The 25236-nt window shown below is 37.8% G+C and overlaps 1 protein-coding gene across 1 annotated transcript in view; it reads right to left on the bottom strand.

Annotated features, from left to right (window-relative positions):
- The window catches only part of LOC122797654 (copine-4-like), a 1365845-nt gene extending 1341743 nt beyond the window's left edge, over nucleotides 1-24102 (bottom strand). Inside the window, exons 1-2 of the mRNA XM_044066195.1 lie at nucleotides 24070-24102; nucleotides 23642-23821 (exon numbers count right to left, since the gene is read on the bottom strand). Of these exons, the coding sequence (XP_043922130.1) occupies nucleotides 23642-23821; nucleotides 24070-24102 (213 nt within the window). The remainder of the gene's footprint in view (nucleotides 1-23641; nucleotides 23822-24069) is intronic.
- Nucleotides 24103-25236: the final 1134 nt, after the last annotated feature.

The raw sequence follows: 25236 nt of genomic DNA on the forward strand, positions 1-25236 counted from the left end.
AAAAGACTGGATACAAACACTGAAGGAATCAGGACACTCTCAACGGAGTAGCTGTTATAAGCTGCCTTTTATTAGTAAAAAGCTGAAGTGTGATTAATAACATACACTTTTCGACACATTTGTACTGAACTTCTTCAAAGCAAAAACAGTGAAACACTCAATAACTTTACATTTAAACACCCATCAATTAACACATTTTCGTTCATTAAATACACCTGTGAAACTCGTAGTAAACTGCTAGCAAGAAAACAAGAGTGTCCGGTGTAAATGTTATTAAAACTGTCACTTTAGGCTGTCCCTTACTCAGCATCCCCTTGCTTGTACATGCTATAACTTTCAACCTTTTTTATACCCCTTTTTTATACCCCTTTTTTATACCCTTTTTTATACCCTTCATTATACCATAAACTCGAGCAAACACTGAGTTTTACTATTAATCTTACTACGAGTATTACTCGTGGGTCTAGATGTCTAGTTGGTTGGGTAATTGACACTGGACCAGTCGAATCCCAAGTGTTAGTACCCTGGCAATAGCTAAAGAACTACAAGAGTTAACAACAAACCATGTTATACATTACTCTATTGGCTTTCCCTGCTTTTATTCCTATGCATTTGCCTGTCTGATTGTTACAACAGAATAACTTTATTATACAGTTGAGCACGTTTACTTATTACCGCTTGTCACACACAGGGGGTAGGTATTTAGATGCTTCAGGAACAGGCAGTTTTTTGGTATTATCATTACCATCACGATTCTTATTTCACTCAGTTTGTACTTGTGCACGTGTCAGTATAAAGTGACGATTTAACAACTTTGTTAGGGTCTATACATGAATACTGACATTCCTTGTATATCTGTATATTCACCCCACACACATCTTTCACATATACACACTTCTTACAAAATCAGTCCCATTGTTACACTTGAAAACTAGTAACCTAATGAAAGAGGCATGCCCTCCACAGGTGTCAATAGGTATTGTAAGTGTAGCCTTAACAAAAGTAAATCACAGGTTAAACAGATTCTTTATATTTTATTTTTAACCTGTTACTTGAAAAGATTTTAACATTTTTAACAATTTTTAACAACTTTAAAGTGGTTTTATCGGTGGTGTTTCGATGTTTGAGCATAACACTTGTGAAGGTTTGGTTCAGTTTTTTATTTCAACAGACTGGACCGGACACTCTTGTTTTCTTGCTAGCAGTTTACTACGAGTTTCACAGGTGTATTTAATGAACGAAAATGTGTTAATTGATGGGTGTTTAAATGTAAAGTTATTGAGTGTTTCACTGTTTTTGCTTTGAAGAAGTTCAGTACAAACGTTATGGTTTTCAGTTACTTTAATCAACTTTTAAACTGACAGGAAAAAAGACCGCTTCTGTTTAAAATTACAGTACATTCTCATTACAGTTCATTAAAACACAGATCTCCTAGATTTAAAATAACTTTTCTAAAGAGGAAAGTATAAATAATAAACAAAATTATTAAATGAAAGTTTTTTTCACCAAAAAGGAACTTATCTATCCAGCAAACAAACAGCACCAAAGTGACCATCAATCCTTGAAAGCCTTAGAGGTGTGTACTTTTGGACAGCAGTAAAGCTCTGAAGGGCTTTGTGCCAAGCTTGTCTTGCAGTTAACTCAGCTCAAGCTGCCTGGCAGTTTGGGTGCATTGAAGGTGCCCTGAAGCTTTGGAAGCTGTCTGTCTGTTATATTCTTGGCAGCATATAGCCCATATAGCTAAGGTTATTGCAACAGTGATCAATATGATGAACATTAAAAGATAACAGGTTGTGAAAGAATAGCATTTTGAACTTTGGAACATTCACAAACTGTTTGACAATGGAAAGAACTGCGACTAGTCTCCAAGAAGCTTGTAAACTGCTTCTTGAACTAAATTTAGTAGCATTTTCTTGCATCTATAAAGATGCATATAAATATTTAATTTTAGCACATCCTTGTATCAGTAAATATGTTTTGTTCATTTCTTATGTGAGCCTATTCACATGGGCCGGTCCATTCAGAACAGTGCCTTACCCCAGTAAATAAATATAAATAAATAAATACACACACACATAAAAATATATGTGTCTTTCTTTAGTACTAGAAACAATCTTCAATAAAACATTTCCCTATAGCAAAGGGAAGAACAGATTCTATAACTCCTAGATCCTGCAGATGCTGAATAATGGGGGAAATAAATAAGTCTGATTTGGTGAATGTGGAGGAATCCCTTGAAAAGGGGGCAGGGACTCCCACTGCCATCTGTAATTCTGTTGAATGTGTCTCAGAACCAATTTGTCTGAGATTATCTGTAACCAAAGAAAATATGGATAACCAGATTTTGCGGCACAATTAAAGAACTTCCAGGGTAGGAAGGGAAGGGGGTTAAAATTTGTAGACAGTTGTTGGACTGTCCTTGCTTCTAGAAAGCTCCCAGTTTTTGAGCCTCTTTATCACTGTTTTTTTGAATTTCTATCTGTCTGAAGTTTGCAGAGGCTGTTTATTTTGCTTTTCATAAAAGGACCCTGAATTAGGAGTGAAACCTTTAACAAACTTGCAGAAAGAAGGCTGAAAAACTGGAGTCATCCCTACAATTTTCCTCTTTCATGTATTTTTTCAGGAACTCAGCAAAAGATGACAAGAGAAGAATTCAAAATTTCTTATTTTATACTTTCTAAAACAATTGTACAAAGTATCACAGAATGATGACACATCATTGCTTGATATTTATTTATTTGCAGTTTGTCAACTGGGAAAGTCCACTGGGCCGTACATATCCCATTTTCAGTCAAGGCCCGGGGAGAAAAGCTCCTCACTGCAATAAAATGAACAATCAAATAAAATTATATACATTAGTAGTATACCATTATCTAACAATATTGGATTACAATGTTGAAAACACACTTAGCAGTTCAGTGGCCAGACAAATAGCAGTGAACAGTTTACATTTTTTTTATTATTATTTATTTCTCTATAGTAATATTTAGCTAGTGTCTTCTTGACGAACCACTATTACATAAGAAACGCTGGTCTTTGAATGCATGTACTATTTTTCTTTAGAGAGATTGGTTACATACATATAATTACATTTAGCTGTATAACTTTAAGTATGCAGAAATGGCCTCATTTTTTCTGCTTCTTTCTTCTTGAAATTTGTTAAGCGTAGGTGTGCTATGAGGCTGCAAATGAAGAAAACATCAGAAGTCACATTTAATGAGATGTTGTTTTAGAAGTTTGTTGTTCATAATAAAGACCCTTTGCTTTATATTTCTTGTTTTTACGTTTCATGACATTGGCTATGTATGTGAGAGCAAGACATTTGATAAGTATAGCGTTGCATGGTGTAGGAGCAGGTCTGACACTACACAATGCATGGATGGTCATATAGCAGAGAAGTAATTTTCTGTACCGTTGGTTCTGATGATCAGATTACTTGTCAGTGGAATGTTGCCTTTTTATATTGACTTGCACATGCAAACTCAATTAAATATGTAGCCAGATATGTAACTAAGTGCTGTCAAGCAGTATTGTCTAGTTTAATTTACTGCTGTTTTGAAAAGCTGCAAATGGTTTTAACTTTTATGTGGCAAAACATCTTTTGAATGTAGTCAGTTGAAGGTAGTATTCTAGAAAGTGCTATGAAAGGAGAGGAAAAATAGTCTAACGATTAGCTGTGGCAGTAGATAAGGAAAGACGACTTGAGGATGGAAAATGGAGGAAGTCCTAACAAACAGACCAAGTGTTTACAAGGGAGACATTCATTCTTAGCTGAGAAGGGATTACAGTGCTCAGATATGTTGGACAGGTATGTCTCCATGACTCTCTTTTTACTAAAATGGAATGAAACTGCAGGTATAAGATCCATATTGGAGGTAGGTACTCAGATAACAGACCAAATAGTAAACTGAAAATAAATTATTTAGAGTACCAGTAAAGGGTAAGTTGAACCTTGGTTGAGTAGTAATACTATATAAAGAAACAATTCAGAGAAAGAAAAACAGAGAAGCTGTAAGCAGCAGTCATGGAAAAGGGGAAGGACAAAAATCACTTCGGTAATACAGTCATGATCTATTGACATGAAAGAGTTTGAACTGAGTTTGTCAAGGTAAAGGAATGACAGAAAAAGAAAGAGACACAAGGGAGGTAGTGAGCTATGTAAGGGTAACCGTTAGATTTAAGAAGTGAGCAATAGATAGGGAAAATCATTATATTTAAGGAGAGAGAGAGAGAAAGAGAGTAAGAGAGTATGACGATGACCACATTATGAAGAGTTCCAGGGAATAGACAGGGGCAGAACTTAAGGTAAGCTACAGGTTAAGGCAGAGGATGAGGGAATGCTAAGGGAATAATGTACTGTGCCAGCCTGCAGTAACTTCAAAGAAGGATAATGACAACAAGAAAAACATAAAACCTGAAGTAGAATGAATATGGTTATACTCATGAGGAATCTTAGTCTATCATTAGTTGATTAGAAGATTTCTAGCACTGTGTTAGAGAGTGAGATGTGACAGAGGTTCTGATACAGCCAATGAATGACTATATTAGTTGCCACAGAATTCTGATTTGTTCTTAATTATGTTGAAGGGGGTCAGGTATATCCAAAGGAAAAAAGAAGTTATGTTCTTACCATAATGTTCCATGTATGTTGTCCATCTCGTCCTTTATTCTCACTTGTGGGTTGGATCTGATGTGTCGGATCCATCTCGGCCAATTTTCCAGCTTGAAGTCTTCAGCCAAGCTCGTGGGGCTCATTCTTTACCCATAATGCATTCCCCTAGTTACCTCAGATCTTGTTTGACTCCCAGAAGTACATAAAAAAGGGTTCAAATGGTAGCAATTTGTAGATATATAGACATATGTATAGACCTATTGCCATAAATTAGAACTAGACTGAAAGGGTATATTCTCTGAGGCTTTATGGCCCTGCTGAAATCCTACTTTGTTAACTAGTCTACCAGGAGTTTAGGCAGGGGGATGAGGGGGGGTGTGAGAATAAAGGAAGAGATGGATAACACACTTGGAACATTATGATAAGAACATAACTTCTTTATGTGATGTTGTCAATCTCGCCTTTATTCTCACTTGTGGAACCGCGTCCCAAGCAACTGAACTCTTGGGTAGCTCATGGGAGAATATTCCTCAGAACCATAGAACCAAAGGAGGCTCTACTCCTAGAGGCCAAATCCACTTTGCAATGAGTAATAAAGGCATGAGGTCAAGTAGCTGCTGCGCAGATATTATCCAACAATAGTCTAGCCTGAAAAGATGGAGATGTGGCCAGAGATCTAGTTGAATGAGCTTTAGCAACATTTGGGATGACTTTGTTTTTAGAATTGTAAATGTGGGATATGCATGATGAAAGCCATCTGGATAATGTGACTTTTGAAACTGGATGACCTTTCCTTGTATCCGAATATAAGACAAAAAGTTGGTCTGATTTCCTGAATTCTGAAATTCTTTGTAAATATAAATGTAATTGTCTATGAACATCTAGGAAATGCAAGGAATAGTCTCCTTTGTTTTGAAAATTGGGAAAGAAAACTGGAAGGTCTATAGATTGGTTAAGGGTATTTTCTGTCACAACCTTGGGTAGAAAGGATGGATTAGTGCGTAACGACACCCTATCTTTGTGAAAGATTAGGTAAGGAGGTTTAATAGACAAGGTTTGCAACTCAGACACCCTTCTGGCTGAAGTAATTGCCACCAAGAACAGAGTTTTCCATAACAGATATTTCATGTCACATGTGGCTGAGGGCTCAAAGGAGGGAAATATAATATTAGATAAGATGAAATTTAGATCCCAAGGAGGCACTGGATGTTTCTATGGAGGCCTTAGCATAACAGTGACCTTCAAAAAGGCTTTACAAAGTCTATGTGACATGATAAGATGGTAATTTTCTCCTATATGAAAATTAGAGATCGCAGCCAACTGAACTTTAACTGAAGCTGCCGCTGCTCCATCACTGAAGATCTCTGACAAAAAATGAAGGACAGAATGAACTGGTGCTTTAAAAGGATCTATCTTTTTACAGTTTGCTCATATAACAAACTTTTTCCATTTGCTAAAGTTTCCGAGTAGATGTTTTATGGGATAATAAAATAATATGCTTGACTGGGGAGGAGAGGGATAGAAACCTGGGAATTAGGGGAACTAGAGTAGGCAAGCTGTCAATTTCATGGTGTTTGGGTTGGGAAGAAGCATTCCCAACGGGTGTGTCAGAAGGTACAGAACTGGGTCCAGAATCCAGGATTTGTCCCTGAGATGAGGCTGAAGAAAGGGAAACCAGATTTGACGAGGCTAATATGGGCAATTAGGATAATGGTTGTCTCCAACAAACTCACTTTCTGTAGGAGCTTTGGAATTAGAGGCATTAGGGGAAAGGCATAAAGAAGTCCCGGGGGTCAATCGTGAGCAAGTGCATCTCTTGGTGACTCCCCCATTGGAGGGAGCAGGGCAAAATAGTTGCTACATTTGGCATTGACGGGTGATGCAAAAATGTCGCAGCAAGTCTAGCCCCATTTGTGGAATGTCACTTCTGTTACTTTCTGACTGAGGGACCACTCATGTGGCAATAGAATGTCTCTGTTCAGCTTGTCTGCAATAACGCTGGATTTCCCAGGCATGTACATTGCTATTAGAAAGTGGTTGGAGGCTATCATGCAATGCCAGACCATGAGAGCTTCTCAGCAAAGTGGGTATGATCTAGTCCCCCCTTGTTTGTTGAAATACCAAACTACAGACATTTTGTCCATCTGGATTGCAATTGTTCCTATAGGAAGAGAGTCCCGGAATGCTTGCAATGCTAAAAGCACTGCTCTCATCTCTAGGACATTTATATACAAGTAAGCCTCGTGATCTTGCCAGATGCCTTGAACTGTCTTCCCAAGAAAATTCTCCCCACACCCTATCTGGGAAGTGTCAGTGGTCACCGTGGCTCGAGGTTGTGGAGGAATAAAGGGACAGCCTTGAAATAGTGATGGTGAGTGGAGCCACCTGGATCCATTGGAGATCTTTCTTGCATGCATTGGTTATCATGATCTTGTGAGACATTGGAAGTTCCAAGATTGACCACTGAGCAAATAGCATCCACTGGAGAACCCTCATGTGGAGGCAAGTTAGGGGAATAAGTATGATGGAAGCAGCCATTTTTCCTAAAACCTGGAGAACTAGTTTTGCAGTGGCTTTGAACTTCTTTATAAGAATTCTGACAAGATAATGGTGGTCGTCTACTCTCTGTTGTGAAAGACTTGCTACCTGAGTGATAGTGTTTATCTCTGCTCTTATGAACAGTAAGGTTTGCGATGGATCTAGTGCAGATATTTCATAATTTACAGTAATGCCCAGAGAAGAGCAGAGTTGAAGGATATAATCTCTTGATTGGAGTAAGTGATGCCTGGTTGGGGCAGTTATGAGCCAGTCGTCCAGGTATGGAAACATGGGGATTCCTTTGCATCTCACATGAGACAGTACTACTGCCATACATTTGCTGAACACTCTGAAGGCTGTAGTGAGACCAAAGGGTAGAGCTTGAAACTGGAAGTGACTGACTCCTAGCCAGAAGTGCAAAAACCTCCTGGACCACCTGCCCATTCGAATATGGTAGCACATGTCCTGAAGGTGTATAGAGCACATCCAGTTGTTTTTTTCCAGAAATGGAAGTACTGACTGCAGTGTCACCATCCAGGGCTTGGTCTTCTTTACTGATTTGTTCAGATTGCTGAGATCCAAAATGGGCCTCCAGTCCCCAGTTCTCTTTGGAACTAAAAAGAATTTTGAGTAAGTTCCGGATCCTGTCTGGTCTCTGGGGACTTATTGGATGACTCTTTTTGTTAGCAACTTTTTAATTTCCATAGTTGCTTATTCCTTTTGACTGGATTGAACATCTGGAACAACTTTGTTTCTAGGGATAGGAATGGAGAAGGGAATGATGTATCCTCTGGATATTATGGCCTGCACCCATCAGTCATTTATCTTTAGCCAGGTTTCTTGGTGCAGGGACTACCTCCAGAGGCAAGAAAGGTCTTCCAAAGAACGATTTTCTGGAGCCTTGGTTTTGCGGGGCCCCCTGCTGTGAGGGCAGCATTTCCCATTATCATTCCCCCTTCTGCCAATGGGGGACTTTTACCTTGTGTGTCCTGGTAAGACCTCTGAGATTTTCTGAACCACATCTTCCCACTACCTCTTTGACCCTTGGGAAAAGGTCTAGTACGAGTGGAAAAACACACTCCAATGGCAGACAAGGTCTTACCCTCTTGTTCACACCTGGTGTGCATTTCCTTCACTTTTGGCCCAAAAAGGGATAAGCCATCAAAATGGGTATTAATAAAGGAAGGCTTGAAGACTCTGAGACATCGCACAGGCACTTCCAGGCCTGCTTCCTAAGAGAGATACTAGAGTGTGCTACCATACTCTTTCCACCTACTGCATAAGAAATAAGTCTCATGGACAAGCTGACAACTGAATTCAAGGTACCAAGCTGAGCATTGACTTTCTCTGTCATTGCATCAGCTACAGCTCCTTGGAGAGAGTCTGATTATTCTTTAATCAGATCCCTCTGCAGTCTGATGAAGTGAGTGAGATAATTCAGAGACCACAAAGCAAAGATTACTGATGCAAAGACACACTTTCAGTATCTCTCCATAGTCCTAGAGTCCTTATTAGGAGGATGGATAGAGGTACTCATCTCAGAGAATCCCTTTCTAGTGGCCACAGCCACAACTCTGGCATCAACTCCTATACCTTTTTAAGAAAATCTTTTTTTTGGTGACAGTGATGTATTTATTTGGTCTCCTAGGAGTAGGGTCTATGGTGTCTGGGGTCTCCCAAACCTTTCAAGAGATTAATTCTATAAGCTCATCAAAAGGGGGAGTGACCCAAGAAGTTGATGGGCAAGACACAAAGGCCTTCAGGAAGACGGGCTCCTCAGCTGAAGGGGTGGAGGGCTGCCAATCACCTCTCTGTTTTAATAGTTCTAGGATTTCTTCAAAGGAGATATCTTCAGGAAGTGATTGTGGGGACCCTTCTACTTCATCAAGGTCAGTGTGAGATGTGATAGACTCTTCCTGTGAGTCCAGATGCTTCCTCTTACATGTCCTCTTCCAAGGGGCCTCTTCAGTGTGATACTGTGGAGAGGTTTCAGAAGAGGGGGCAGTACCCAGAGGTACATCCTGACACCTAACGTCTCTGTGGACCTGTGGAGAGGGCCTGCATGAAGAGAAAAACACATTGCCTGAAGAGGGAGGAAGAACAGATAAATACTGTGTCCTAAACTGTGAAGAAGAAGCCAAAGCCCTCCTCATTACCTCAAAAGCAGACCCTCCCTGCTTTGAAGAAGTCCTCAGATCTGACAAGCAAGTCGTCGGAGCTGAAGAAACCTCCAGAGCAGAAGAGAGAAGCTCTGAAGCAGAGGTAGGAGCTGAACTCACCCACACTGAGGCCTCCAGAGGCATAGTCGGATCCAAAGAGATCCGACAATCCTGCTCTAAAGGTGCAGAGATACTTGAGGAAGATGTCGAAACCAGGGAAATTGTGGGTCCTGGACCTGACACTGACACAACTGGGATATTGGACTCATCCAGCTCCAAAGCTGGAGAATGGATCACAGGAGGAACTGTGACAGACGAGAGGGTTTGAGACTGACCCAATTCCTATGGGCTCAGATCGATGAGAAGTATGGCCAAAGCAGGTGTCTTTAAAGATCTCTCTACCACCCTATCCAAGTCTTCATCGGATAAACTCCTGGTAGACATAGTGGACGGGGTAGATAACCTTGAACTAGCTAAAATTGTAGAAGTGAGCCTGGAAAACATCTTCTCAATGGAAGGAGAATGGTTCCTATGTCTATGAGCAGTAGAAGTAGTTGGCACCAGTCAAGTTTTCCACTCCGAGGAGTGTTGGAGCCGGGAGGAGATGTCTGCTCTGATAGAATGTTCGGGTCCATCAATTTCGGAGCCTTTTGCTTCAGCTCTGATGAGGATCTCAGCTCCGATAAAGGTGTCTTAATATGGCTTGTCTGAAGGATCGGAGGATATAGCCTCAGAGAAAATTGTTTTCAATAGGCCTTTCAAAATCAGTTTATTTTTGAGTTCCATTAACACCTGCTAATTAAAGTTGTGGCAAATGGAACAAAATTCCTGCAAATGAAGAGGCCCCAAACAATATACACACAAAGTGCGCGAATCGCTAAGAGTCATCTTCTTACTGCACTTCTCGCACTTCTTAAAGCCTAAAGGCTTGCTTTCCTGTTTTTGGGACATGATGCTAAGGAGAAACAGACAAAAATAACACAATCATTCTCACTCTCAGGAAAAGTAAGTCCTTTAACTTAAACGGACTTAACTCACATGCACACACAGCAGAAACTAAGATTATAAGCTAAGAGAAGAAATGGTACTATGCTACTAGAAGAAAGTTCTATATCTTTATTTTTATATATGTTTATATATTTTTAATGGGTTGAGAGAGGTATTAAAGGAAAGGAATAGAAGGAAAGGTAAGAAACGTTGTCTAACTAAAATGGACATTCCTAAATACCCTCTAACTTAAATGGACATGTAAAAAAGGAGGAAAGATGAGTAAAAAAGTTAAGTTAAAGAATTAAAACTAGTAAGGATAAACTACGCTGAAATATAGTAGTGAAAAGTTGTACTTAGTCCAGAGCTATAGCTGACGAAACATCTTCACTGTGTGCTAAACGAGATCTGAGGTAACTAGGGGAATGCATTATGGGTAAAGAATGAGGCCCATGAGCTTTGCTGAAGACCTTGAGCTCATAAATTGGTCAAGATGGAGCCGACACATCAGATCTGACCCACAAGTGAGAATAAAGTTGAGACTGACAACATCACATGCACAATTACTATTTGGTTGTGAGCGTGGAAAGAGTAAGAATCCAAAGACAATGATAGTGATGGTAAGAAATGTTATGGTCAGGAGCATGGTAAGTTTCAGGTGATAAGCCAAGATGAGCAAAGGTCTGCTGGTGCACTGAGTTGGGAAACAAGCAATGGAAATGAAATAGGGATAGGTTACTAAAGGCTATGGAAAGGGAAGGCATATTAACCACACGTGTGAGTGATATAAACCCTCATGATGCCACGCTCTCCTTGAATCATTCAATCCCATGTGGTTTCCTGTCTCCAGAGAGGATACAAACATAGGAAATACACATTGGATATGCAACCCCCCCCCATACAGTCAAAGAGACATTGCCTCATCACTTTTCTCTCCCTTCATTTGCCAGGTCCTCTTGCACCTTGGCCACTAACTGAAGGTGGGAGATCTGGATCATAATCAGAACATTATCCATCTATGTTACCGAGCTGGTTTCTAATGAATGTACAAATTCTGAGATTGCAGCATCTTGGAGAATTCTCCTTATTCCAAAGTGCAGCAGTCTTGGAGGGTGAGGGAATGTACCCTATACCTTGGGGGTACAGGGGTGCTTCTATTTTGATGTTATTTAAGTCATACATTGCTATTCACACATTTTAGTATGGGATATGTATATAACATGCTTCAGTCATTCTGCCCTGTGTAAGTCCCACTTTCTTGTCTACAGTTAGTTCTCAAGTTTAATTCAGTGTTGCACTTCTATCTTAGTAGACTTGTATATAACACTTTCAGAAATGTTTTTAAGTGGGCAGGTTTTTGAAAAAGGAAATATTTCTTACAAGCCAAAGTTAGTGTTACTGTGATGACCAAATGGCAGAACTATATCAATGAGTGAGAAACAGAGGTATCGGAGCGAATCACAGCTGCTATAATCCAAACACATCCAAGGAATACAACTCAATCTGACATAAATCTTTTATTGTCTCAATAGGACAAATTCGGTAAGCGCTTTCACCCAGTAGGGCTTCATCAGACCATAAATCATTCCTAATAAATGCTCATTATATGCAAAAAAGGTGCCAAAGCTAGAACTTAAAAGCATTTTTAAAGTGACAGCCCCCCATTTATATACAAATACATTTATCTCAACATACATTAATATACATTAATAAAAATTAATGTGGTCTTCTCACTTAAAACATATAAAACTATATATATATATATATATATATATATACTTCATAGAAACTACATATTCTCTATATAAAATTCCACAAAAAATATATAAAAAACGTATACATATTTTATAAAAGTACATGTATATTTCTGTTTGCATAAAAATATTCAACGAAAAGTGTTCAAAGCTATAAAAAATATTAAATAGCTAATAAATAACTGATACTATCTGAGACCTCTAGACTTTAAGAAAGGTTTCAGGGGTACCTTGTCATTAATACCTGGATAGGAATCTGCCCTGAACCTAATTATCCATTTAGCCTCCTGTGTCTCAGTTCGATTCCTAATGTCACCATCTCTGGAGCTAGTAGATAACACTTCAATGACTCTAAAAGTAAACATGTGCATATCTCCTCTCTCTAGCACATGTTTAGATAGTCCATTAACTGTGGACATAATCTTAATCTGATACATGTACTCACGTATCCTATCTCTAAGTTTCCTGTTTGTCTTGCCAACATAATATCCATCACATGCTACACACGTAGCAAGATAAACCATATGTTCGGACAGACAGTTAGCAAAGACATGAAAATCATAATCAATACCATTCAAAGGGTGCACAAAAGTACTCCTATAATCTATTAGATGGCAGAAATTACAATGGTTACAAGGAAACGTGCCAAACACACTATGATCATTCTCCTTCCTTCCATTCTTAGGATAACATAACAACTTCTTCAAGTTGGATCTATTTTTATACACAAAACATGGTGTATCCCCTACTACCTCCCTAATACTAGGGTCCACCATCAACACCTCCCAATGTGACCTAATAACATCTTTAACATCACCCATATCTTTAGTGTAAAAAAGAGGGATCCTGACACTACTGTGCTCCACTGTAGCTACTGAGCACTCATATTCTCCCTGGCCAGTGACAGTTTCCTTGGAATCTGAAAAATAGGGAGTGGCCACATCTCTCCTCAAAGTGGATATCCCACTAGTCCCCATCTCAATCTTCTCATTCTTATACGCCCTAGACCTGAATCTCTCACAGAGGTCATTCAACTCAGTGTTAAAGCCTTCCTGGGAAGGACTGTAACGAGATGCCCTCATGGCCTAACCTGTGACCCCATTCCTAAATACATATCCTGGATGCATGCTATATCTATGCAATAAAGTATTATGATGACATGATTTCCTGAACACCCTAGTATTCAACATCCCATTGGCCATTCTCTCCACATACAAATCTAAGAATGAGATCCACACATCTAAGAACTCATATGTGAACTTCAAAACCCTGGAAAGATGATTCACTTTATTAAAGAATGTGGTAAGTTCACCTGTGGTCTCTGTCCAGATGAAAAAAAGGTCAATCACAAAACGTCTGTAAAAAGATACCCTATGATGAAAATCAATCAAATTAAACAAACAATCCTCCTCCCAGGTGACCATATAGAGGTTGGTTTAACAGTCCCAGAAACACAACTGAGGAAATGATCCATACACGATAAACTATCACTAACAGTTAAAGACACATAGGTCAGCTCAATAGAGCCTCCATCCCTACCAGCCATGCCTCCTTGTGAGTAGCAGCAGCAATAATATAAAATAAAATCAATAAATAGAAGCTCACAAGGAGTGAACGCTCTGTACAACCCCACACAGTCCAGCAATAAAAAACAATGAGAAACAGAAGTATAGGAGCGAAGCACAGCTGCTATAATCCAAACACATCCAAGGACGACAACTCAGTCTGACAAATCTTTTATTGTATCAAGGTTGCAACTAGATAGGTAGTGTTTTCCTTAACTAGGATTTAGTTTGATCTAATCAGTAGTAGCAGTGTGTGGGGTGGATACTTGCTGTTCTAAAATGCACTTTTATGGCCCTGTTTATACTGTTTGCCATGAATAGGCTTGCTTAAAATTAAACAATATGTATATTTTCCACACCTACTTCTAAGTACATAAATGCTGATATAGTTAACATTGTTAAAATATTTCTGATTTTTTGTTACTGAGGATTGCTTGTCTGTGATAAATGGAGCTTTGTTGCTTTGAAACACTACCTAGGGTTCATGATTTTTGGAAACTATTGTGACTGAGCTCATCAATGAAGTTTTAAGACCACTAGTTTCTCTGTGTTTTATTTGTTTTATAAAATGCTACCACATGTATTTTGTGTGTTACAATAAAAATAAGTCTCTCTCAGGTAGTCTTGATGCTGAAAGGGAGAAACATACTCTGATGTCCTCAGGTTAACTTCAGCCATGCATCACTGGTGTGCTAGAGCATCAGCAAATAATGTAAAACATGCTGCTGACGTCATGAAAAATATGCTGCTGACATGCAATGCAAACTATACTGCTGACATGTAATAAGAAATGTACTGCTGACATGATGTCAAATATATTGCTGACGTATCATGAAAAATATACCGCTGGCATGTTATAAAAAATTTACTGCTGACATGTAAAATATACTGCTGGCATGTCATGAGCTGGCATGTAATGTAAAATATACTGCTGACGTAATATAAAATACATTACTAACATGTCATGAGAAATATATTGCTAACATGTAATGTAAAATATACTGCTGACATGCCATGGGAAATATACCACTGACATGTAATGAGAAATATACCGCTGACAAGTAACGAGAAATACACTGCTGACATGTAATGAGAGATATACTGCTGACATGGATACAATGATATTTCATCTCTCAACATGTGTGAGAAAGCAGTATGAAAACTGACTTATATACATACGGATATTTCAAGCATGGGCAGTTATTCCCTTCTAGCCTGCCAATATACCAAAACTGTTGTTCCTATAATGTGTCCAGGCTGTTCTTAAAAATATCTTAACTAGTACTTGCTTTACTGTAGTTTGGTAGTCTGTTCCATGCATCAGCTGTTCTCTCAGTAAACCAATTAGTACACTTCTCATTCATATAGAATGTTCGACATGAGTTATCTGATGATTCTCCACTACTTTTTGATAACCCTAAACATTCCCAGAGATAGTTGTTTCTAAATACCCTATATACCTGAATAAAGTCTCCTTTTAAATATCTGTATGAGATTCTGAACAAGTTCAGATATTGTAGTTTTTCAGACTAACTTAAATTTTCATATCCATGGATGCCCTCTTTCCATTTTACTCATGCTTATTTTCTTATAAAGTTCCAATATTGTTATTACGTACTCAAGTTTGGGTCTAATGGAGCTAACAAACAATGACATCATCACTTCTGATTTCATTTTGCATCGATATAATCTGTTATTAATGTTCTGTGCGCTGGTTCAGATTTCAGTTTGGAAGAATTATCTAGCAACAAATTAGCATTTATAACCCCATGATCACTGCACATCAATGATTGTAAACCTTGACATGAAGTAACAATAATTTCTTCAGGAACACAAACAATGTCAAGTATGCCCTGATCCCTGGTAGGCTTCTTTTAAAATCCAAAGCAATTGCTGTTCCTGAACATACGTTGTGAATAATTTCCTAAATAACATTGTTGAATCAATATTATTTCAGTCTGTTTCTAGTAAATTTAAGTCCCCAGGGACTATTATTCTTCCCTTCTGTGTTTCAGGAAAGAAATATATGAATTCCACTATGTCATCAGCAGTCGGTTCTGGTGGTCTATTTAGTCCAATAATTGTTAAATGTTCCAGAGATGTCTTCATTTCACATTTAAACATTCTACAGCATTGGTGTTGTCATTGAAGATGTAATAATTACAGGTTTCATAACAATCATTAATCCCTGTCATAACACCTCCACCTGATTTTTTGTTAGAATATCTGTTACAATAAAACATTTATACCGTGGCAGAACTGGTTTTCAGCCATTGTTGTTTTAACCATGCTTTATTTCTAACCACATCACTGAAAAACATAAATGTCTGATTTCATTTATGGGGAGTGTACTCTTTTAGATGACTGCTTGTTTGATACATTTTGAATATTAGATACACCACCAGAAGGAATAAACACCAATCCACAGTGTACTTTAGCACTATTGTTTTTAATAAAAACTTCATCAGAATGAAGTACATCATAGTTAACCCTCCTTTTATACATGAATCAATTACACACATAATAATTAACAATGTGTCAATTAATCAATTAATGACATCATAATAATTAAATTACATTACATAAATACAAAACAAATCAAATCAGCACATCAACATCCTTAATATACCCTTTTAGCATATAAATACAACTCCAAAAATTATACCATGAAAATGTAAAATTAATAAAATAAATATATGTTTACTATTGTAAATAACCTTCAGCTTTTAATCTTAATATAGAGCTAATGGATATGTTACTCTTTAAACCTGGTTCTTGTGTTGCATTTATCCTTAACTGCCACCTAAGTTCCCTAGTCTCTAGGTAGTCATTAAGGGGACCTCCCCTTTCACCTAAAGAAATTTGCTCTATAATGCAAAACTTAAAATCATGTCCTTCATTGTTTTTAATATGTAAAGCTAGGACATTTTTAATATATTGTTTCTTAATGTCATAATAATGTTGGTATATTCTACTTCTCAGTGCATTGATCGTCTTTCCTATATAGAAACTGGGGCATTGGGAACATTTTGCTAGATAAACAACTGTCTTAGTGTTACATGAATACTTTTTCTTGTATACATATTTCCCATAGTTTGGAATGTAACTCTCAGTTCCCTCTATAATATGTTGACATTGCATACAAAAAACACATTTTAACATACCTTTCTTTCCATAATAACCGTCGTGTGACCTCTCTATCATATTTTTCAAAGTTGTGTCTTTTTTATATACGATGTTGGGTACCTTTCCCACTACATCTGTGTATTCCTTGTTCATATTAAATATATTCCAATTATGTTGTATAATATATCTAACATCTGTAAATTGCTTGTTATATTTAAAAATTCCAGCTTTGTTGAAGGTTTTTAGTTCTGTACCCCCCCCCCACTTGAATGACCAATTTCAATACCCTTACCCAATAATGAATAAAAATGTCCATTGTTCCTCTTATGGATTACTTCCTGTAATGTTTTTTCTACAAAACCTTAGGGGTAGCCTCTCTTAACTAGCATATCAGTAAGGATGTTGATTTGGTCTAGAAATTCACAATAATTTGAAATCATCCTAGCTAGTCTTACCCCTTGTCCTTTTACTAAGGCATTCTTTTGATGTATAGGGTGAAAGCTTTCAAAATGCAGCAGTGTATTTGAGTATGTGGGTTTTCTATATATGGTCGTCTCAAAACATTTATCCAAATTGTTTTTGCTAATAGTAATGTCTAAATAGTCTATTTTGTCAGATGACATAACATGTAAAAATTCTAAAAAGCCTGTGCTTTCATCAATGAATGCCAAAAATTGTTTAAGTGTATCTTCACTGTTATTCCATAGAATGATTATATCATCTAAATAACGACCGCAATAAGTCCAATATTTTGCAAAAGGACTCTTGAATATATATTCCTCTTCCCAAAATACCAAAACAATATTAGCAAAAATAGGAGCACATATGGCCCCCATAGCTACTCCCCTACACTGTTTGAAAACCTGTTCTTCAAACACTATAACATTGGTTTCCAAAATCAACTCCATCAAACTTCTAATAGTTAAGATACGGTCGTGTGTAAGTCTAGTATGTTGGCACAAGAATGAATAAAACCATTCAATGCCAATGTTGTGTGGAATTACTGAAAACAGATCCTTCACATCTATTGTCACAAAAATCAATGTTTCACTATACATTTTCCTATTTATTTTTCTCAATAAGTCCCAAGAATCTTTCATAACCCAATTACAATCTAAAAGGGTGTTTTTAAGTTGTGTATCTATAAATTTAGAAATAAAGTATGTCTTCGATGCTTTAGCATCAACAATAGGTCTAAGGGGGGGATTTTCTAAATCTTTATGAATTTTTGGAATTCCAAAAATTGTGGGTGTTTTTGGGTGTTTCACATCCATAAATGAATACTCTTCTAAGGAAATTTGTCTATTTATAAGAAGTTCTTCTAATAATATATCCACTTTTCTATATAAAATGTTCTTCGCATTGAGACTAATTGGACAATATGTCTCAGAATGTAAAATACCAAATAATTTGTCAATATATGAGTTCTTGTTCATAATGAATTTTGAATATTACCATATACGTTTCTTAAATTGCGTATGTATGATTGTGAAGAGAATGATAATGACAAAAAGTTTATTTTATTTTATTTATTTATTTTATTTTACATTTGTTACTGTTTTTAAAAGAAATAAATGAAAAGTGAACTAGCTGCATTACACTTGTATCAAATTAAAATATGTGTAAATAATTGTTTAAAAGATAAAATGAAAAAAGTTGCATTATGCATGTCTTTTTTTGTAAAATGTGATATATATATATATATATAAAGAAAATATACAAAATAGTATATAACTGCATTTATTATTGTGAAAATCTAGTGCAGTTTTAAAGTGAAACTGAAATCTTGTCACATAGGGTCATACATTCATAGGTGTGTACTAGGCTAATGGCCCTGGAGCCTTTACAAGCCTTCCCATAGAAGTGCCCTGGCATTGTGTCGCCTGGCGTTAGTTCCCAGTGCCTCTATCAAGTAGAGCCACTGGAGTGATCCCTGGGGTAAACTTTCTATTTCCCATCCACTCACCAAGGTTTCTCTTGAAGAGGGTAAGTGAGGTGCTCTGCTTGACATGTATGGGATGTCTATTCTAGAGCATGGACAGTCTCTAGGTTATGAACCTGTCCCTCCAGCATGTTCTGTTGATTGTGGGAATGAGGGTGATGTCTCTGGAGCATGTGGTTTGGAGGGATTGGGATTTCGTTAAATGTAGCATTTCTAAAAGAGCTGGGTCAGACATGGCTTTGCAAGTCAAGCAGAGATCACCTCAATAGATGATATGAGACAGGGAATAGCTGGAGGTTTTTTTAGTCTGTCCATGTAGGATGTGTTTAAGGATTAGGATCCTGTAAGTGAGGTACTTTTGTGGCCTTTCCAGCTGTTGCATGTGTCTAGTGAGGTACATGCCAAATAGGGCATTATACTTGATGATTGGCCTAATGAGGGAAGAGTAGAGAGAGATGATGCCCTCTTTCTTCCAGGATGTAAAACTCTTGGTAATAAGATGTACCACATAGAAGGACTTTCTAACCATAGTGGCAATGTGATGGTCAAAGGAGAGGTTGCTGTCAACTTGTGTCCCCAGATCTCGTATAACATCTTTAGTATTCAGTGGGCTCCCATCAATGTGGTAATTAGTTTTTCCCAAAGGGGATGATGACGCATTTTTTGGCATTAAGCTTAAGGCCATGGTTTCGACACCAGTCATTGGTCTCAGTAGGGCCTTTCTGTGGGATGTCTACATCACTTGGGAAGTTATTAATGGCTCCCAGCTTGCACTCACCTGTGAACTTGGTCAGCCAGAGTCCCTCTGTGTTGGCCTGGACTTCTGAGAAGTAGATGCCAAACAGGAGAGGACCCAGGACTTGTGACTGGCCGGCAGTCTGACTTGGAGTCCACTACTTTCACACTGCGGGTTCTATCTGTGAGCCAGTTTGCAACCCACCTAGTGATATAGGGGTTGATGCCTAGTTTGGTGAATTTATCAATAATTCCTGAGTGGGGAATGGTATCAAAGGCCTTGGTCAGATTGAGGTAGGCTGTATGAACTACCTTGCTCTCATCCACAGCTCTGGTGACTGACTCAAAGAAGTCAACCAGGTTGATCAGGCATGATCTACCTTTCACAAAACCAAATTGCATGGGATCTAGAGTTTGGAAATTCCCTATATCCTTGTTAATTAGGTCCACTATGATGCGCTCCATATCCTTACATATCAGACTCATCAGGCTAATGGGGCAATAATTTCCAGTGTCTGTAGTCACTCCCCCTTTATGGAGAGGGATGACTGTAGCAGTGCATCATTCGGTTGGGACAAAGCCTGAGGTGAGGCTGTGATTGAATAGGGCACACAGTTTGCTTTGTAGTTTATGCAGAACACATCCAGGGATATTGTCAGGTCCCATGGAAGCTGTATTCTTGGCCTTGGACAATGCAGCTTTAACCTGTGCTGCAGTAATGCTGGGTGCCTGGCATTCCTCCAGTATTGTGATTGGTCCTTTAGTGGGGGAGAGAAGGGTAACATTGGCAGTGAATCTGATGGCCAGTATGTTCGCAATATCTGTTGGCTCTGTATAGGAGGTACCATTGTGCAGTAACTCAGAGCAAACCTGGGTAGCAATGGAGATTCTTGATGTAACTATAGAAGGCTTTGTGGTTGTTTTTAGTGTCTGCCACAATTCTGCCTTCATAGCTGGCTTTAGAGGTTTTGATGAGGGATCTCAACATTTTGTTGAGGCTAATAAGGGAGTTTTTCCAGTCTTAGGACTTCAACTTTTTCTGCAACAGTTTCTTCCTTATGTTGCAGAGCTTGTTAATGGCATGGGGACCACTAGATTGGCTTCCTTTTTTTGGAGGAGACTGTCTTGGTTCTCTTGGGTATGGCTAGTTCCATGCATTTATGTACGTGTTTGTACAGTGTATTGGTGCATGATTGAACAGTCATGCATCTATTTTCCATTGACATGGGTGCTGTGAAGTTAGCCACCACTGTTTTTAGGAGCCCAAAGTTAGCTCTGGAGAAGTTTTTCATGGTGGTTACCTTTGCAGGGGGTGTGGGTGAGATGTGGATTTCTATGGTGATTGGTTTGTGGTCAGATCTAACCAGGGAGGAATTGACTGTTGCTGTAGTGCAACACTTGCCCATGTTAGTAATAACCAGGTCAAGGATGTTGCTTCCTCTAGTGGGGGTAAGAATGAGCTGGTCCAGGGCATTGGAAGTGATGAATTCCAGGAAGCATTGGGCCAGTGTATTAGTGCATGAGTAGTTTTCCCAGTTGATGGAGGGGTAGTTGAAGTCACCTAGTATGAGAGTGTTGGGTTGGACCCTAATAGTTTCCAAGGTGCTTAGGAACATAGAGTGAGAGTCTTGGGACATGGTTGGGGACCTATAGCAGGCTATGACCTGAATCGTCGTCTTACCCAGTGTTAGTTGTACCTGAAGTATCTCAGATGCGTTATGCTGGGCTACTATTCTGGAGGTGTGCATATCCTCATGAATATGGAGACACTACTGCCTTTGGAGCTTTGGTCCATGTTCTGGGGCCGAAAGGTCTGGAATGAGTTATCGCCTGGTAGCACAGGGGTGCATTCTCCTGTGTTCATTATTGCAAAGTCTACAGTTTGAAGATTCTGGCTAGAATACATGATACTAGTGGTATTTTGGACAGTAGCTTGTTCAGACTTTTCCTCTCAGAAGTATGTAACTGTGGAAACAGGAAATCATCTATTAAAACTGAAAGTAAAGCCACAGAAATCCAGTGTGGGGACATATAACCGAAGGACTGACTGTTAATTGAAAAAGTTAGTGACTGCTCTGACTGCTCAAGAATGCTAGTGGGGCTTAATGATAAGCTGTATTATAATGTCTGTATGAGATGTGACCCTTGCGCTTTGTTCTTAAGTGCCAAAGGCAATAAGAACATAGTTTCTATTTTACGTTTGATTTTTTTTCTAAGCATTTCTGACTATTTGAATGTTTCATTTTCAAATCCTTGTGCAAGTTTTGTACTATATGCATATTTATTTTTGAAAGAAAATGCCTTATATTTACTTAAAATAAATAGTTTTATTATTCAACTTTAAATGCTTGCGACTGGTGGTTTATTTATTAGCATGCGGGTTTATGCATTTTACTGGTACAAATGACTGTGTGGTAACCACTCTCTCTTTTAAAGATGACTACTCTGAGCTAAATACTTCAATTTAAATATTTAAAGGCTGATCTGTTTTAAGGGTAAACAGTAAGGTGTGGGTTTATTTGTTAGTTTCAACTAAGTGGTGACTGCATACCATAAGCTTGGGAAGGGAGAGTGTTGTTGCTGGAGAATTAAAGTTTTCCACCACTCTGGATAATACTGTATGAGTATGTCTACAAAATACTTTTGGTCAGATCTTAATTACTATCAGTAAGACTTCACTGAGACACAGGGCTCTGACAGAGGTGAGTGACATTCTGGAAAGGGTAGAGATTACAACTAATCTACAGATCAAAGTTAAAAGTGTAAAATCTATGTGTGTGTGTGTGTGTGTGTGTGTGTGTGTGTGTGTGTGTGTGTGTGTGTGTTGTGGGAGCTGGTGATTATGCAAGGCAGCAGGAAGTATTTTCCATACCATTTTGATCAATTGCCCTTTGCATGTAATCTGGTGCCAGTGGTGGGATCTGTTTCCCCTCCTGTTTAGCAATTCATCTCTTACATGAAAGTTGATATCAAGGGACTGTCGCTACTCAAGTTTGCTATTGATTACAAATCGGGGGTGGTTATCACATCTCATATTGATATTCAAATTTTCCAGCAAGGCCTGGACCAAACATATGCTTCATTTGTTGATCAATGGTTACCAAGAAATGTGACATAGTTTCCTTTGCTAACAACAGCATCAGTATCACTTGCCATATAGATAACATTCCACTTTAATGTAACACAGTAATTAAGGACTTGGTTAATATCATTTACCATATAGATAACATTTCACTTTAATCTAATACAGTCATCAAGGACATGGTTAGCTATGTTGATAACTGACTCTGATTAGAAATATATACGTGTGTGTGTGTGTGTGTGTGTGTGTGTGTGTGTGTGTGTGTGTGTGTGTGTGTGTGTGTGCAATTAAGGTAAAAACAGAAGCATCTTTTGACAGACTAGTATCTTGTATATGCACATGTTTTTTTGTGTATCTGTGTGTGTGTGTGTGTGTGTGTGTGTGTGTGTGTGTGTGTGTGTGTGTGTGTGTGTATCTTGTGATAGGCTGGCATCCAGTCCAATATGAGTGCCAGACTTAACTATGGCGCATCAGTGATCCACACTTTAATGTGTAGTCAGTAATGTGTAGATTGTAGTTTGTGACTCCTCATTACCATGAGACAGAGATATCAGTGAGAGTGAGGGTTAGGGGGGTGAAGTTCCCTACAAAAACACTTTTCACGTGATTTTTATACTTTTACATTTTGATTATGAGTATCAAACACATTACAGCCACATTTCTGTCCTATAACCATCCAGAATTAATCCACTCGTTTGTATTTGCATTACTTGTTGAAATACTTCAGCTAGCATGCAGCTCCAAGTAGGATAAAGCAGGTTTCACAGAAATCATAGAATGAATGATTTATATTATTTTAAAAATATGCACTGGGATTACAGCTGTAAGATATAGAAAATATACGCCTGTGTCTTAAGGATATCAGAAATACTGCACTGCAAGCAAGGATATCAGGTATATTGTACGACTGACAAATCAATAAAAGTAAAATTTCTGAAAATCATAATGCAGACCAACTTCAGTTATGCAATTTGCATATCTTTAGTTTGCTGTGGCAAGTTGTACAAAGAAATTATTAAAGAACTTTATAGAACTGTTTTAATTAGAATTACTTCTAGACAGGATGAGATACAATATTTTATTAGGTCAGCTGTATAGAAGAACCAGTATCTCTTTATGTGATTGAAAAGTTGGTACCTACTTGTCCAAGAGTACATTCCATCCCTCCAAGAAAGTCAGCATCTTTCAGTCCGTTGTGATTGCTGCTGATATCATAAACCTCAAACCGTAGCCTCTGAACTTCTTCAAAGTAGAAGTCCACTGTGAAGACCTTGGAAAAGATGGGATTGCTACAGGTGCGTATTACTTCTGTCCTATCAACCTAAATAAGATGGGAAAGAGTGAATAGTAATCAGATTTGTCCTTCAGTGTAGAGGCTTAACATAACTTAAAAGAATGAGATTGTAACATTTAATAGTTCTAGTTATATTTCTTCTGAGAAAGCAGCACTCTATACAACTTATTCAAAGTAGCCACATCTAAGAATAGCACAGCATACTTTATGTAATATACCATGAAGCCTGAATTGTTTGCTTAATAAAAAAAAAAAATCATAGTTTTGTCTATTACACAAGAGTTCAGAAACTTGATATAATTGTACATTAGTAGAATATTTGTAATCACATCTACAGTAATATGGACTTTATTATCCAAGGGGTATTTCAGTATAATCATGAATACAAACAAGTAGAGATGTCTTAAACATACACACATACACACACACACACACACACGCTCGCGCACATATATATATATATATATATATATATATATATATATATATATATATATGCACAGATGCAAACAAGCATATATGTTACAAATATTTATTCATTTATTTATAGGTACTATTTTGATTAACTTTACCTGTCGACTACCGGTCTTGAAACTTTGTTTAGCTCAGTTACTGCAGTGATTTCCTTATGTATCTATGCGTACATTTATTCAGAAATTCATAATTTCATAAATTCATGAAATAATTGCAGTCCTACTATTTTTAGAGGAAAGCACTATAAAGCAACAATGTTTTACCCCTTTGCATTGAGAGCAAACATGAAGACTGAATAATCTGCTTGTCCTTTCATGGAGTGAAGAAATTATTAGAATGATTGTCACTATGTCTGATATTAAAACCAGAGCCATCACATATCTTTGGATCCCTTTGAAAAACACTGTGTGTGGCACATTTCAATTGTACATATCTTATCAGTACCATAGTTTGGTTTTAGAATTTAAGATATGCCCCTTATTGTCAAAGAAATTACAACTAATATTATTCTGATCTAGTGAAGCATTGTTGCCTCACAGCAAAAATTTCTCTAGTATTGATCTCAGCTTGTGTGTGTAGTGTTCATGAACTCCTTATGCTTTTGTGTTTTTTTCTGTGGGTGCTCTGGTTTCCTCACACATTCTAAAGGCATGAGTTATATACTGGGACTGTAAATGGTTCATAGGTGTGAGTGCTTGCATGTGTAATATGGAGGAAAGACCTACACCTACTTTCATTCCCCCTTCCTTTGCCTTGAAAACTCCAAAGATAGTAATAGCTGCTCACATGAACACTCTAGGGGTCAGATGCAACTTGTAACAGAGTAAGCAAGAGACATATTAGCACATAAATTCTGCTGCTCTCAAAAAAAAAAAAGAAAAAAAGGACATTATATGTGGGCAATCTGAAAGAGCAGTTCAAAAGTAAAACAGTGTTTTAAAATTGGCATTTTACTATTTGACAATCTT

The sequence above is a fragment of the Protopterus annectens genome, chromosome 3.part1, assembly GCF_019279795.1.
Source record: "Protopterus annectens isolate FY-2018-M chromosome 3.part1, PAN1.0, whole genome shotgun sequence".
NCBI classification, from domain to species: Eukaryota; Metazoa; Chordata; order Ceratodontiformes; family Protopteridae; genus Protopterus; species Protopterus annectens.